Source organism: Bufo gargarizans, chromosome 6 (genome assembly GCF_014858855.1).
Source record: "Bufo gargarizans isolate SCDJY-AF-19 chromosome 6, ASM1485885v1, whole genome shotgun sequence".
Classification (NCBI taxonomy): Eukaryota; Metazoa; Chordata; class Amphibia; order Anura; family Bufonidae; genus Bufo; species Bufo gargarizans.
This window is the reverse complement of record NC_058085.1, coordinates 248,187,555-248,204,557: the sequence shown is the minus strand read 5'-3', so window position 1 is coordinate 248,204,557 and position 17,003 is coordinate 248,187,555. Positions and strand designations below refer to the sequence as shown.

Below are 17,003 nucleotides of genomic sequence, written 5' to 3'. Positions count from 1 at the left end.
AAAAAATCTTTGTGTAACTTTATTTTAACTTTTTATTTATTAACTATTAGCCCCCTTAGGGGGCTAGAACTTGGGATCTTTTGATCCCTTTTCCAGTTGAACCTAATAGAGATCTATTAGGGTGAATAGGATTCTGACACTATCCCTGCTGAACTGTGCCTTGTGCACAGCGCAGCAGGGAGCTTACCATGGCAAGCCTGGAAGGCTTTAGAAGCATCCAGTCTGCCATGGTAACCGATTGGAGCCCCGCGATTTCACTGTGGGGGCTGTAATCAGAAGGCAGAGGGAGTCACATCCCTCTGCCTTGCCTCACAGATGCCATGATCCGCGTTGAACGTGGCATCTGAGGGGTTAAATGACGGGATGTGGTGTGATCACCATTTCCCATCATTGTGGCCGGGTGCTTGCTGCATGATACAGCCGGCACCCGCCCCCGATGGGTGCGGGCTCACCACAGCAGCCCGCTCTATACAAATGCGGGTGCATAATGCCATACATGAAAGGATGAACGGGTCTTTCCATTCAGAATGCATGAGGACTATACAGATTTTTTTTTTTCTGGTATTGAGATCCTCTGCCAGATCTCAAAACCGGAAAACAACAATGCAAATGTGAAAGTAGCCTCAACCAGGCATATTGCTTGGTAGGGTTGATCATTCATATTAAAACAATAACTTTCCTTTGTATGTTAAACAGCTGCAGAGCGTTCTGTGTGGGTTTTTTTCATATGCAAATGAGCACATTGGAGCATCGGGGGACAAGGCTGAATCCTTGGAGCACTGCTTTTGTAACACCCCTGTGCTCTCCCCACTCCCCCTCCCCTTGATTGAGAGGGCTAGACATCCGGATGCTGAGGGCAGAGATGTTTCCTAGCATGTACTTATCACATACACTACTTATTATAGCCTTACCATGTTAAGCATAGAGGTTTTCTATGCTTAGAAAGCTAATCCATATCATTCGTTTTTCAGAGGCCCAATATATGATTAAAAAGAAGCCAGTAATTGTATAAGCTTTCTAAGTATAGACAACCACTCTTCTCAATATAACAAGGCTGTAGCTTTAGGGTTAGTGGCCAGCCTTGCATGTAGATGTCCCAGGTTGAAATTCAAGGAGAGACTACACGATTTTATTTTCTCCCTTATTTAACCCACAGTAAAAGGCTATAGCTTTATACATATTACTGTTGTCTATAATCCTATATTGTGACCTGTGAATAAACTAGCAATATGTGTTAGGATTCTAAACATAGAAAACCTCTATTCTTAATATAGCAACGCTATAGCCTTTTATATTATGGGTTAAATAAGGGTGGAATATATCTAGAAGCTATTCCTGGAATTTCATCTTGGGACATCTACATTCAAGGCTATAGCCTTATCATATTGAAAATGTATTAATATATATTATAGGCTTCTTTATAGTCCTATATTGTGCCTGTGACTAAACCAGTAATATGTATTAGCTTACTAAGCATAGAAAACCTCTATTCTCAACATAGTAAGGCTATAATAAGTAGTGTATATGATATGTACATGCCAGGACACAGCACTGCCCTCAACATGCTGATGTCCAAACCTGTCAATCAAGGGGAAGGGGCAGTGTGCAGAGCACAGGGGTGTTACAAAACAGTGCTCCAAGGATTCAGTCCCACCTTCTGGTGCTCCAACATGCTTATTTGCATGATTAATAAAAACGTAGATATCTCTGCAGTTCTTCAACATACAGGCAAAAGAAAAGTATTGTTTTAATCAGCATGATCAACCCTACCAAGCAACATGCCTGGTTTAATAGGATTGATCATGCTGACAAAGGCTCTTTAAGCCCTGTCATTATTGCCCATGGCATGTGATGGGTTAAACTACTGGGATCGGAGTCATTAACGATCTCGGTCATTGTGGCCAAGCGTTAGGCGTATTAGGCTTCGTGCACGCGAGTGCAAACCACAGATCTGCAAAATACAGACCCCTTCCGTGTGCAATCCGCATTTTTCTCATCCCCCATTCCTACAAATTACTACTCTTGTCTGCGATACAGGCAAGAATAGGATATGCTCTATAATTTGCAGGACGGACACAGATTCTTACAGCACCCTCTTTTTTTTTTTTTTTTTTTTTTTTTTTTTGGATTTGTGGACCCATAGAAATGAATGGGTCTGTGTGTAATCTGAAAAAAATGCAGATCGGACATAATATGGTTGTGTGCATGAGGCCTTTCACATCCAGCAGCCGCTGCGTATGGAGCGGGCTCAGCTCATGAGTCCACCTCATAGTTTTATTTTGCAATGTTTTGCGTTAAGGGGATAAATGACTGTTCTAGAGCATCTTTTATAACTCTATGCTGTGTTTTTCCTGTATTATTTTTACTAAACGTGTATGATTAAATGTACCACTGGTTGTTACCATCCCTCTTGTCAAAGAGGTGTGTCCCTAGACAGTCTGCCACCGGGAACACCGATTGTGCTGATTGGTAACGTAGTCTTAGATCCTGCAGAATAGTAATTTTGTGTGGAATATGATAATTTACTAAAACGGACATGTCAGGAGAGATGACAGGTCTTCTTTTAGGAGTCATTGGTGACCATTCTCTTTGCTGCCAGTAGGAACAATGGGGGAGATTTATCAAAACTGGCTTAGATGCCCATAGCAACCAATCATGAAAGGTGGAATCTGATTGGTTGCTATGGGCAACTAAGCCAGTTCTACTTTACACCAGTTTGATAAATCTCCCCAGTGAGTATATGGTAAATCAAGCGCTCTGGTTGCTTCTGGCCACATGGTCATCTATGCTTGGCTTCCATAAATGAAGCCTGCGATGTGACCAAATTGTCCATGTGCTATATGTATGGTAGACCGATTCCTGCCGTGTTGGGAAATGCCCTTGTGACACACCGTTGGTCTTGCTCTTGAGATATCGGGCGAGGGAGACATAGGAACAGTATTTTTATCACCGGAGCCTTCCTGCCGACGTACTATCCTGTTAGTAGGAAATCTCATAAGCAGTAATTGGCTTTAACGTTAGGCCGCCCAGAATGTGTCAGGTAGGGTGTGAATACTTTTTCATTAATTTTGTTTGTGACAAATTTAGAAATTATATATTTATACATGTCAGATAAAGTCTGCTAAACAGGTTAAAGGGGTTCTCCGGAACGTTATCTACCTATACTTAGGGTAGGTTGTCAGTGTTTGAATAGGGCGCAGTCCAACCTCTGGGCAGCCTGCAGATCACTAGAGTACAGGGCTGTCTTGATGTGGCTATGTGGACAGTAAAGCGGGATGATCGTCAGGGGCCTCGGATGCCCAAAATGTAGTGGAGAACCCTTTTGACACTTACAAATCTGCTGACAAATGCTCTTTATCTATGAAACTGGCTGACCTGTTCCATGTGGCAGCTGAAGGCATCTGTGTTGGTTCCATGTTCATATGTTCCTGCATTACTGAGAAAAATGATGTTTTAATATATGTAAATGAGCCTTTAGGAGCAATGGGGGTATTGCTGTTACTCCTGTAGGTTCTGCTCTGTATGTAACTGCCACGCCCTCTGCACTTTGATTGACAGGGCCACACAGTGATAACATTTATACTCCTGCCTGTCCCTGTCAATTAAAGCACAGAGGGTGCGGCAGTTGCAGAGAGAGCAGAGCCTCTAGGTGCAATGGCAACGCCCCTGTTGCCCCCTTAGAGGGTCATTTGCATGTATTAAAACATCATTTTTCTCAGCAGTGCAGGAACATAAGAACATGGAACCAACACAGATGCCTTCAGCTGCCAAGCGCACATGTAACAGGTCAGCCTGTGTCATGGGTACAAATCTGCTGACAGATGCCCTTTAACCACCTCCGGACCGCCTAACGCACATGTGCGTTCCGGAGGTGGCAGGCTGGCGCACAGTCACGCATATATGCTTCATCTCGCGAGACACGAGATTTCCTGTGAACGCGCGCACACAGGCGCGCGCGCTCACAGGAACGGAAGGTAAGCGAGTGGATCTCCAGCATGCCAGCGGCAATCGTTCGCTGGCAGGCTGGAGATCCGAATTTTTTAACCCCTAACAGGTATATTAGACGCTGTTTTCATAACAGCGTCTAATATACCTCCTACCTGGTCCTCTGGTGGTCCCTTTTGTTAGGATCGACCACCAGAGGACTCAGGTAGGTCAGTACAGTCGCACCAAACACCACACTACACTACACCCCCCCCGTCCCGTCACTTATTAACCCCTTATAAACCCCTGATCACCCATGATCACCCCATATAAACTCCCTGATCACCCCCCTGTCATTGATCACCGCCCTGTCATTGATCACCCCCCTGTCAGGCTCCGTTCAGACGTCCGTATGATTTTTACGGATCCACGGATACATGGATCGGATCCGCAAAAAGCATACGGACGTCTGAATGGAGCCTTACAGGGGGGTGATCAATGACAGGCGGGTGATCACCCATATACACTCCCTGATCACCCCCTGTCATTGATCACCCCCCTGTCATTGATCACTCCTCTGTAAGGCTCCATTCAGACGTCCGCATGATTTTTACGGATCCATGGATACATGGATCGGATCCGCAAAACACATGCGGACGTCTGAATGGAGCCTTACAGGGGGTGATCAATGACAGGCGGGTGATCACCCATATACACTCCCTGATCACCCCCCTGTCATTGATAACCCCCCTGTAAGGCTCCATTCAGACGTCCGCATGCGTTTTGTGGATCCGATCCATGTATCCATGGATCCGTAAAAAATCATGCGGATGTCTGAATGGAGCCTTACAGGGGGGTGATCAGTGACAGGGGGGTGATCACCCTGATCACCCCCTGTCATTGATAACCCCCCTGTAAGGCTCCATTCAGACGTCCGCATGCGTTTTGTGGATCCGATCCATGGATCCGTAAAAAATCATGCGGATGTCTGAATGGAGCCTTACAGGGGGGGTGATCAGTGACAGGGGGGTGATCACCCTGATTACCCTGATCACCCCCTGTCATTGATAACCCCCCTGTAAGGCTCCATTCAGACGTCCGCATGCGTTTTGTGGATCCGATCCATGGATCCGTAAAAAATCATGCGGATGTCTGAATGGAGCCTTACAGGGGGGGTGATCAGTGACAGGGGGGTGATCACCCTGATTACCCCCTGTCATTGATAACCCCCCTGTAAGGCTCCATTCAGACGTCCGCATGCGTTCTGTGGATCCGATACATGTATCCATGGATCCGTAAAAAATCATGCGGATGTCTGAATGGAGCCTTACAGGGGGGGTGATCAGTGACAGGGGGGTGATCACCCTGATTACCCTGATCACCCCCTGTCATTGATAACCCCCCTGTAAGGCTCCATTCAGACGTCCGCATGTGTTTTATGGATCCGATCCATGTATCCATGGATCCGTAAAAAATCATGCGGATGTCTGAATGGAGCCTTACAGGGGGTGATCAATGACAGGGGGGTGATCAGGGAGTCTATATGGGTGATCACCCCCCTGTCATTGATCACCCCCCCCCCCCCCCTGGTAAGGCTCCATTCAGACATTTTTTTTGGCACAAGTTAGCGGAAATTTTTTGTTTGTTTTTGTTTTTTCTTACAAAGTCTCATATTCTACTAACTTGTGTCAAAAAATAAAATCTCACATGAAATCTCACGGAATCCAAATGCGTAAACATTTTTAGACATTTATATTCCAGACTTCTTCTCACGCTTTAGGGCCCCTAAAAAGCCAGGGCAGTATAAATACCCCACATGTGACCCCATTTCGGAAAGAAGACACCCCAAGGTATTCCGTGAGGGGCATATTGAGTCCATGAAAGATTGAAATTTTTGTCCTAAGTTAGCGGAAAGTGAGACTTTGTGAGAAAAAAACAAAAAAAAATCAATATCCACTAACTTATGCAAAAAAAAAAAAATATTCTAGGAACTCGCCATGCCCCTCATTGAATACCTTGGGGTGTCTTCTTTCCAAAGTGGGGTCACATGTGGGGTATTTATACTGCCCTGGCTTTTTAGGGGCCCGAAAGTGTGAGAAGAAGTCTGGGATCCAAATGTCTAAAAATGCCCTCCTAGAAGGAATTTGGGCCCCTTTGCGCATCTAGGCTGCAAAAAAGTGTCACACATGTGGTATCGCCGTACTCAGGAGAAGTTGGGGAATGTGTTTTGGGGTGTCATTTTACATATACCCATGCTGGGTGAGAAAAATATCTTGGTCAAATGCCAACTTTGTATAAAAAAATGGGAAAAGTTGTCTTTTGCCAAGATATTTCTCTCACCCAGCATGGGTATATGTAAAATGACACCCCAAAACACATTGCCCAACTTCTCCTGAGTACGGCGATACCAGATGTGTGACACTTTTTTGCAGCCAAGGTGGGCAAAGGGGCACATATTTCAAAGTGCACCTTTCGGATTTCGCAGGCCATTTTTTACACATTTTGATTGCAAGGTACTTCTTACACATTTGGGCCCCTAAATTGCCAGGGCAGTATAACTACGCCACAAGTGACCCCATTTTGGAAAGAAGACACCCCAAGGTATTCCGTGAGGGGCACGGCGAGTTCCTAGAATTTTTTATTTTTTGTCACAAGTTAGCGGAAAATGATGATTTTTCATTTTTTTTCTTTTTTCCTTACAAAGTCTCATATTCCACTAACTTGCGACAAAAAATGAAAAATTCTAGGAACTCGCCATGCCCCTCACGGAATACCTTGGGGTGTCTTCTTTCCAAAATGGGGTCACTTGTGGCGTAGTTATACTGCCCTGGCAATTTAGGGGCCCAAATGTGTGAGAAGTACCTTGCAATCAAAATGTGTAAAAAATGGCCTGCAAAATCTGAAAGGTGCACTTTGGAATATGTGCCCCTTTGCCCACCTTGGCAGCAAAAAAGTGTGACACATCTGGTATCGCCGTACTCAGGAGAAGTTGGGGAATGTGTTTTGGGGTGCCATTTTACATATAACCATGCTGGATGAGAGAAATATCTTGGCAAAAGACAACTTTTCCCATTTTTGTATACAAAGTTGGCATTTGACCAAGATATTTTTCTCACCCAGCATGGGTATATGTAAAATGACACCCCAAAACACATTCCCCAACTTCTCCTGAGTACGGCGATACCAGATGTGTGACACTTTTTTGCTGCCAAGGTGGGCAAAGGGGCACATATTCCAAAGTGCACCTTTTGGATTTCACCGGTCATTTTTTACACATTTTGATTGCAAAGTTCTTCTCACACATTTGGGCCCCTAAATTGCCAGGGCAGTATAACTACGCCACAAGTGACCCCATTTTGGAAAGAAGACACCCCAAGGTATTCCGTGAGGGGCATGGCGAGTTCCTAGAATTTTTTATTTTTTGTCGCAAGTTAGTGGAATATGAGACTTTGTAAGAAAAAAAAAAAAATAATCCTCATCATTTTCCGCTAACTTGTGACAAAAAATAAAAAGTTCTATGAACTCACTATGCCCATCAGCGAATACCTTAGGGTGTCTACTTTCCGAAATGGGGTCATTTGTGGGGGCTTTCTACTGTTTGGGCATTGTAGAACCTCAGGAAACATGACAGGTGCTCAGAAAGTCAGAGCTGTTTCAAAAAGCGGAAATTCACATTTTTGTACCATAGTTTGTAAATGCTATAACTTTTACCCAAACCATTTTTTTTTTTTTGCCCAAACATTTTTTTTTTTATCAAAGACATGTAGATCAATAAATTTGGCGAAAAATTTATATATGGATGTCGTTTTTTTTGCAAAATTTTACAGCTGAAAGTGAAAAATGTCATTTTTTTGCAAAAAAATCGTTACATTTTGATTAATAACAAAAAAAGTAAAAATGTCAGCAGCAATAAAATACCACCAAATGAAAGCTCCATTAGTGCGAAGAAAAGGAGGTAAAATTCATTTGGGTGGTAAGTTGCATGACCGAGCGATAAACGGTGAAAGGAGTGTAGTGCCGAAGTGTAAAAAGTGCTCTGGTCATGAAGGGGGTTTCACCTAGCGGGGCTGAAGTGGTTAAAAAAAAAACCACATAAAAAGAATAAAAATTGACTGCAGCACTCCTCTTTCCTAAATTGTAATCCAAAGAGGTAAAAAATAAGAACCTTAAATATTCTTATGTTTCTGGTGGTGTCCATTTTATTTCTCCTATATGAATCATGGGTTTGGGGAAAGAAATGGGGCTTGCGCCAGTTTCTGGCTGGGGTGTAGTAGAAGCTATAGAGATACTTCCTCCCCTTCGACCTCTTTCTGCATCTGACAATCGTGTGTATAATACTCCTATAGTACACCTTAATCAGTGTGAGGAGACTTATAGGCCATACATGCTCCTCTGGAATTCTGGGAGGGAAGGGATGCAAATGAGCTCTTAGCAAGCTCTGCCTCTAATGCCACCAGATGTAAGGCAGCTATCCTATAAGTCAATATTCAGCTCTTAAAATAAGCCTTGAGGCATGACTTGGATATTAAACAAGCCAGCACCTCATCTGCAGACAGCTGTTTCGGGGTGATTGCCCTCATCGGTGCAGAGCAGAGAGTATTGGCTTAACTGGGTGAGAGGCCTGTGTCTAGTTCCCCCCTCACCTGGACACAGGCCTCTCACCCAGTTAAGGCTCCTTTCACACTAGCGTTCGCTGGTCCGCTCGTGAGCTCAGTTTGAAGGGGCTCACGAGCGGACCCGAACGCAGCCGTCCAGCCCTGATGCAGTCTGAATGGAGCGGATCCGCTCAGACTGCATCAGTCTGGCGGCGTTCAGCCTCCGCTCCGCTCGCCTCCGCACGGACAGGCGGACAGCTGAACGCTGCTTGCAGCGTTCGGGTGTCCGCCTGGCCGTGCGGATCCGTCCAGACTTACAATGTAAGTCAATGGGGACGGATCCGTCCCCCATTGACTTTACATTGAAAGTCTGGACGGATCCGTCCGAGGCTATTTTCACACTTAGCTTTTTTTTTGCAATTTTAATGCAGACGGATCCGTTCTGAACGGAGCCTCCGTCTGCATTATTATGGGCGGATCCGTTCAGAACGGATCCGCCCGAACGCTAGTGTGAAAGTAGCCTAAGCCAGTACACTCTGTTCTGCACTGATGAGGGGCAATCACCCCAAAACAGCTGTCTGCAGATGAGGTGCTGGCTTATTTAATATCCAAGTCATGTCTCAAGGCTTATTTTAAGAGCTGAACGTTGACTTATAGGATAGCTGCCTTACATCTGGCGGCATTAGAGGCAGAGCTTATTAAGAGCTCATTTGCATCCCTATACTCCTATAGTTGCATGCTGTGGGTTGTCATTTCATAACCACTAGGAGGCTATTGCTAGACACACTGTGAGGATGCATTTTTTTCCCGTTTTATGATTTTTCATCTTGACAATTTTCTAATTGATTGCTGTAGATCCAACATCTGGAATCCCAAACGATCAGCTGTTACACCTCAGTGAACCTGCACATTTTGCGGTGGCCTCTGCAGGATGAATTTGGTATTACATTGTGCTCACTCATAGTCCATGCAATGTATGGTCACACTGAGTCCTCCAGAGCAAGAGCTGCTCTCACAACAATGTGGTTTATTACTCTGTTCCACGTGTCAAGCCTGTGACAAACTTATGGACCCATTCTTGATGGAATCACAGAATTTTGTAGCTGATTTCTTCCCATGGAGCTGTATTAGCACTCCCTAGTTCACTGTCACAAGTGCTGCCTCCCGTCAGGTACCTAAGTAGAAGTCACCTTTCCGGGACATGATGATCACAATGTAAATGGTGCTGCTTCTCAGGGTAGTAAGAACCTGAAAATGGCAGTTTAGGAGGCATGACGGCGCAGCAATGCCCCTGTAATTCCCATACGACTGGCAGCTGGTACTCCAGTACATTGCTGGGGAGCCACTTAGTGCCCTTTAGTGGGGATTATATTGTGCATTATCAGCAATTCCCTCGTGTATATCTATTAATGGAATCACTTGCTTGATAAGCCTGGTTGATTCGGTTAATAGAGCCTCAGACAGACATTAAAAGAGTACAGGTAACGGTTAAGGTGGCAGCTGGCAGTCATATGCTGGCTGTTCAGGAAATGTAGGCTATGGCTAATTAAAGGGGTACCTCACTCGTAACCGTGATCTATTAGTATGAGTGGAGTAGCAGTTACAAAGAGCATCCCTGACTGTAGGAGCCTCCTTGTCAGTAGACTGCATAGAAAGCTCATTGTTTTCAGCCTCATTTACACTGTGGTGGCGCTGCAGAAAAATGACCCACTTGTTGCCAATGTCCTGTACAAATCACAGGTGATGGGCTGAGCACCTTTGACCAGCTCAGTGAGATGGACAGAAAATAAGGAAAAGAACAAACAGCAGGTGGCGCTATACTGATACATTTTATTGAAAAGCTCACTGGCTATACAAAATATTTCATTACATACAATTACAAAAGTGTTCAGATCCAGGTGTTGGTTTGAAACATGTAGAATATGCTTTGTGACACAACCCCTTTAAACACCCAGAAAGCCCCTTTAATGTCATAAAGGGTGGAGAAAGACACCATTCATCTACCACAATCTCCTTCCGCAGATCGCCCGGGGACAGTGGTGACTGTCAGGACGGGGGAAACGCAGCATTACAGGGCTATTCCCATTTCAGCCGTTCATAGTTGGGATTGGACTGTCTTAGGCCTCATGCACATGTCTGTATTTTTCATCCGTGTGCTGTCTGCGTTTTATGCGGGCATAGCACTGTGCCATTCATTTCTATGGGGCCATGCACACGTCAGTTTTTTTTTTTTTCGGATGCATTTTTCTGTTCCATAAATTCTAGAACATTTTTTGCAGACTGGAATAGCCCTTTCTACTGATGAGAGTAAGGAAAACACGGAAGGTATCAGTATTCGTTGTTTGCAGACCAGAACACAGCCGTGTGCATGAGGCCTTCTGCTGTGGTCGGGTTGGTCAGAGTTATGGAGACAATTGAGGAGGCTGCTCTTCACTGTTTCGGTTATTCCCATAGAAGTGAATGGAAGCAGCGTGGCATAGTTGTCGCATTGAGTACCACATCAGTGACCTCCCCCTGTGATCTCCTTTTGCAGTAACTGCAACCATACAAACAATTCAAGACCTCTGCTTGTAGAAGCTGAATGGGAGCAAGTCATGTGATGGACACACAGATAACATATGTGCACCTGTGTAAGCCTAACAAGGGCATTTCATCCCTATTAGGCTGGGGTTTTATGGCGCCATGACATCAAGGGTGAATTGCTGTATGGCATGGGACTGAAAGGTTTTGTTTTTACATGGGGCTGTATTCCAGCACCACCTTTCTCCTTCTGATCGGTTGGACCACCACTAGTCAGAAAGTGATGGAATATCCTAACATATCCTATGGCGTCACTGGCTTATGCAGAGGTGAACATTGTGGCTGCCCATTCACTGACAGCAGGCAGAGATCTTAGTAACTGTGGGGGAGATTTCTCAAACTGGTGTAAAGTAGAACTTGCTTAGTTGCCCATAGCGGCCAATCAGATCCCACCTTTCATTTTCTAAAGGAGCTCTGTAAAGTGTAACGTGGAATCTGATTGGTTGCTATGGGCAACTAAGCGAGTTCTACTTCACACCAGTTTGATAAATCTCCCCCTGTGAGTTTCAGATCTCCTCATTCTCCAATGATTAGGTAAAGCTGGAGAACCTCGTGTCACCAGCATTCTGAGGGTAAAGGGATGTGGCTCTCACACGTGCTGTATTATTACTCACTGCGCTCTGATATTACTCACTGTGTTTTGTCAGGCTTCTCAGGGCAGGATGGTATAACGTCAGTCATATGATTAATAAGGACGTACGGGCTCCATTACTCACATCGCGTATTGTAGGGTGTATGGGTATCAGAGAAGTGAACTGGAGCGGATAGCCACTAGCCGGCAGGGAAGAGGAGCAGACAGCAGTTTTCTGTGTGCAGTTCTTGGGACCCCGACACACCGTCTGTTATGTATGTGATGAGACCCAAGCCTTTAACTCCTTAGAGCATTGGGACATACATTTACGTCTCATTCTCATGCACATGAAGGGTGAATGGAGCTGAGTGGACACCCGATCCTGGGCACCTCAGATGCCGTGGTTGAGGGGGCTGACTCCTACATGGTCTTCACCTGTTCTGTGTGTGACTAACATCGAGACTTGCACTGGCACTGCTAAGGGTAGTATAATAAATGCCAGCTAGCTGTTAAACAAGTCTGGGCATGGCACTGTGTAGTGCTCGAAGTTGTATTTTTTGGGCTTTCCCCTGTGGTACTCTGAAGGCATTTGGATTACCTGTGTTACTCAACACTGTAGTGCTTAGTACTAATGAAAAACACATATGTAAGGCTACCATCAGATAATGTGCTGCCATGTTCACCGCCGTTACAGGCGTGTCCTATAGAATCATACGTGTGTCATGTGTTGTTTAGGTCTGTGTGTAGCGTGCTTCACTATCTCTCTCTTCCCTCTTTCCAGGTCGTGACTTAATCCAGGAGTGCAGCTCCGAAGCAGACTGAACCCCCGCCCACCAGTGTCATCAGCCACATGGATTACCAAGGGATTACTGCAAGGAGGGAGACGGACTAATAAGGGGAGGGGGCAAAGGGCTGCAAGACATTGCATGCTCCCCTCACTCTGGAGATTTGGAGGAGGGGAGGCTTTCACTGTTAGCGACCCCCGAATTATTAGGCGCTGATTTGCTCGACCATGTGGGGAGATATTTAATAGCCTTTGTATACTGTCCCCTCTAGATTGCTTCCTGTATATATTTCTCCCATTGCCTACTAGTGCTGTGTGGGGATATGCTGTACCCCCTAGTTCCATCCTCCCATCTTCACGATGCCTGCAGGAACTGTCAAGTCATTCAAACCCAGCAAGTACATCCCTGTGGCAGCAGCAACCGTCTTTCTAGTGGGATCTACCACACTTTTCTTCACTTTCACGTAAGTCTGGCAAGACCTTAAGCGGCTCCCCTGTGTGCAGATTGCATTTTTTCATTTATTACGATCATCTGTGAATAACACGTGTGCGTGTACCGTGTCTGTACATACCTGGTGCGCCCCCTGTTTGCCTGACCCCACATGCCACATTCATACTAGATTGAATTTATACGTATATTTATTAATCGTTTTTTTCCCCCACCGGTTTCTCTTCATGTCTCTTCCTTTATCTTCCATTTATTTATTTGTCTGGCAACCCCCATCTGTCCCTTTTAATTCTGTCCCAGATTTGGGGATTACTTAGTATATACAAACCATCTAAAGAGATTACACCAGTCTGAACCTCATGATATGTCCATCAGTGTCTGACTACTTCAGAATGACAAAAGACAAACAATGACCTCACTTCAGTCATTTAGTCACGTGAGAAAACACAAACAAAAAAGACCGAGCACTGTTTATCTCTAGCGTAAATGTTAAAATGTTAAAAAGCGTTACTTAATATGTATAAAATCAGAATACATGGTACAGAATATGTAAAAAAAAATACTTAGTAAAGTACTAAATATGTATAAGGAATACAAATATCATACGAATGTATTTTGTTTCCGTGTCCGTTCCGGTTTTTTTTTTGTGGATAGGATGCAGACCCAGTTATTTGGGTCCGCCAAAAATGCGGACAGCACACTGTGTGCCATCCAGCAAAAAGCCAGTCATTGGCTGGAGCGGTGCAAGTGACTATGCCCATGTCCAACCGGATGTAGAAGATGAAGACAGCGGGAGCAGGAGACTATGAATCTTCTCTTTCTGGCCCGTTCTGTAGGAACGTGTTAAAAATCTTTTTTTTACCAGGAAATCTGTAAGCCCCTGTTACACGGCACGATATTCAGGACAATTACTGGGAACAAGTGTTCATAGGAGCGATCATTCCTGATATCTGGCCGGTATAATTGTGCCGCTGATCAGCCGGTAAACAAGGAATCACTCATTTGTCGCCTGATTTGCATATTTTATCAGGATGAAAGATGTACAATTATCGTCAGCACATCTCACCGTGTAATCGGGAATGTGCTACCGATAATCAATAGAAGTGAATGAGGGACTGTGGTAGCGATCATTCCTCCCCAGTCACTTTACATTAGCCTATGTAATAGGCTGATTGATTAACTTTATTTAATTTGTTGTGGCCCCTTGAAATAGTGCGATGTGACAATGTGGGCCCCAGACCAAAAAAGGTTGTGTACCGCTGCACTAGACCAGCTCCCCAAGGAGTGTGGCGTGAGTATGATTAAGATGGGTCATCCACTGATGTCAACCAAGTAATATAGTATGTAAAGAAAAATATAGTGCAAAATATGTAAAATATAGTACTAAATATGCTAAATAGTAATGTAGTCTTAAATATGCAAAAACAAATAATGGAGTACTAAGTATATAAAAAATAGCATAGTACTAAATATAAAAATAATATAGTTATATGTAAAAAGTACAGTAGAACTTAATTTGGAAAAAATATATATTTTATGTAATGTATGTAAAAAGATTTTTTTGTAAAATGGTACTAAATATGGAAAAACTGAATATGCAAGAAAAACTAGCACAAAATATATAGTAAAGTGTTATAGTACTAAATATGAAGCAGGCAGGTTTTTGGCTCATTCTCCCAGGAAACGTCTAGTTGCAGTATACATTGTTAGCCCGGTTTGTCCTAATAATGTTTGACTGAAGGAAAGCATAAATATCATAATTTTACTTTTTTTGCAGAAATCAGCATTACATACGTAAAGCTTTGTCTCATCAGGGGCACGTGACATCTTCCTTACCTCCCAGCAGTCTGTAGTCCACTTCTCTCCACCTACTGAAAGGTTCATAAAGACAGGGAGAATAAATAGTAAAAGGGAGAGGGGGAAGATGCAGCTGCAGTTTTTTTCCCTATCTCAGTGAGACTGTATGCTGTGAGAGGGAGGGAGGAGCTGCAGGATGAGAAATGTGATTGGCTCAGAGCATGCAGCACAGCTCTGATATCACACAGGAGTGGTGAGGGACAATGTACCCTAACACAAGGTAATGGTAACTCTAGTTTATGCTGTTTTAGCTGAACACTCCATTCCTGTCAGATCACTGGGTTCCCATTTGCTCACAAGAACAGGGATCCCCTGTCCTCTTGTTGAACGGTGAGGCTGTCTAGCATGCGCACTGCCAATCCATTTAGACTCAATGTGATAACGTAGAATGTGACCCAGCAGTTGGACCTCCATCAGTCAGACAGTTTTCACCTAACGTGGATAATTAATAAGTCGTCATCCCAGAAGAGCCCCTTTAATAATCTAGATGGGGGGTGTCCTAGTAATGGCAGAGTGAGCATGCACTGTTGTGGAGCTTCTGCCGCAAACTTGCTTCTGAAATGCATCCCACCCATTCTCCTAGCAAATCAGAGGTCCAATGGTGAGGAAAAAACAAGGGTTTAAATCGGAGCCAACCCAGAGAGTAGCTGTTGCAGAATGAAGCAGCCTGCACCAAATGTCTGAGCAGTGCGGTTACTCAGGACCAGGAGGTGAGGGACTGTACTACAGGAGCGGCGCCATTTGTTCCCACATCCCCGAGGTCTCTCCAGTCGACTTCTACACCGGCTTGTAATGGGGTGAATGGCAAACCCAGCAGCTCCCCTTGTGCCTTCCCTGTGACTGAAATGTGGGAGGAGGATGAACGGGCATCCAGCTCAGACTTGCTGAGGCCTCAGCTTCCCTTACCTCCTCGTACTGGTGGATGCTAGATGTAGAGTCTTCTGCTCCCTTGTTCTGTGTGCAGGCTCCTTATAGACTCAATGATAAAATGCCAAGTCACTGGGGCCACCTCTACTGAAGCAACAGCCGCGCTTCCTGTGTCGCCCCGGCCTTCTGCTAGACTGGGCTCTGACTGGGACTGGAGGAAGCATGTCAAGCTGCTACCTATCAGTAGAGATGGATGTTTGTTGAGCCCCTTAAGTGTTCATAAAAGATGGAGTCGGTCGCATTGAGTAACAATGTTACTACAAGCTAGGAGGCTCTATCCTCCACGGTGGATGATACTGCTCTAAAATGGGACCTCATGAACAACATTCCAAACAACTACATCAGCTTCACAATGGAGTAGGAGGAATAATATTTGGATTTGGGGATTGCCAGAGCCCATTTATACCATGGATCTTATTTCTATGCTACAGAACGTGTTCAGCGACATTCACTGTAACCCAGCTTAGGAGTTGTTGGAGACCGCGCACAGAGCCTTTGGGCCCTATCACCCGGGATGTGAATAAACCTTGTGATGTGATTTATTGCATGTATTACTACCCAATGAAGGAGGAAATTATGCACAAGGCGCAGAATGCGGATTACTATGATTTCGCAGGAGCCCAGGTCATCCTCTTTTATAAGACTTACCTCATCCTATACTATTGCAGCGCAAGGCTCTGTCACTCTTCTGGACCTATTGAGAGGGCACGATATTCCTTACTCTTTACAGCTTACACCCTTTCAGCTAGTAGTACATAGAAATGGGAGACGATTGGAGCTATGTGACCCGGCATATCTACACAACTTTCTGTCGGCCCTGGAGCTGCCTGCGGTGGCCCTCCCTGACCGGTCTGCTATACCGCCTCTTCCTCTGCGCTGGTGATTTATGTTACTTCACCTCACATGTCTCTTCCATCTATTCTCTGAGAATTTAATAGGTTTGACAGTTGGAGCAATTTTAAGGCCAATCTGTCAAAAACAGAGGCTTTAAATATTTCCCAAGCAGACCAGGTGTCTAGTCTCTTCAGTTTATTTTCTCTTGGTATTACCTACATAGGGATTACCTCCATCTGCAGAAGAAAACGGTAGAGGATCTGACGTAATATCACCTAAAATGTCTCTCCTGGTTTGGCAGGATGGACATTTTGCTTTGGTTCTTCTATCTTTTTCAGATTTTGCCAATTTATGTCTCCCTTAGGGCTCATGCACACAAGGGTACTTGCTCAGTGCCCATTCTCTGGCACTGAGCAAGTACCCCATTCTCTGACTTGAACGGGCCCACAAACTGCAACATACAGCCAAAGTTAGAACATGTTC

General features: G+C 44.7%; 1 protein-coding gene across 2 annotated transcripts in view; it reads left to right on the top strand.

The window, feature by feature from the left end:
- Positions 1–17,003, top strand: part of ZDHHC5 (zinc finger DHHC-type palmitoyltransferase 5) — a 50,797-nt gene that overhangs the window by 4,739 nt on the left and 29,055 nt on the right. For both annotated transcript variants that reach the window (XM_044298585.1, XM_044298584.1), the window contains exon 2: positions 12,452–12,918. In XM_044298585.1, the coding sequence (XP_044154520.1) occupies positions 12,815–12,918 (104 nt within the window). In that variant the 5' untranslated portion in view covers positions 12,452–12,814. The remainder of the gene's footprint in view (positions 1–12,451; positions 12,919–17,003) is intronic.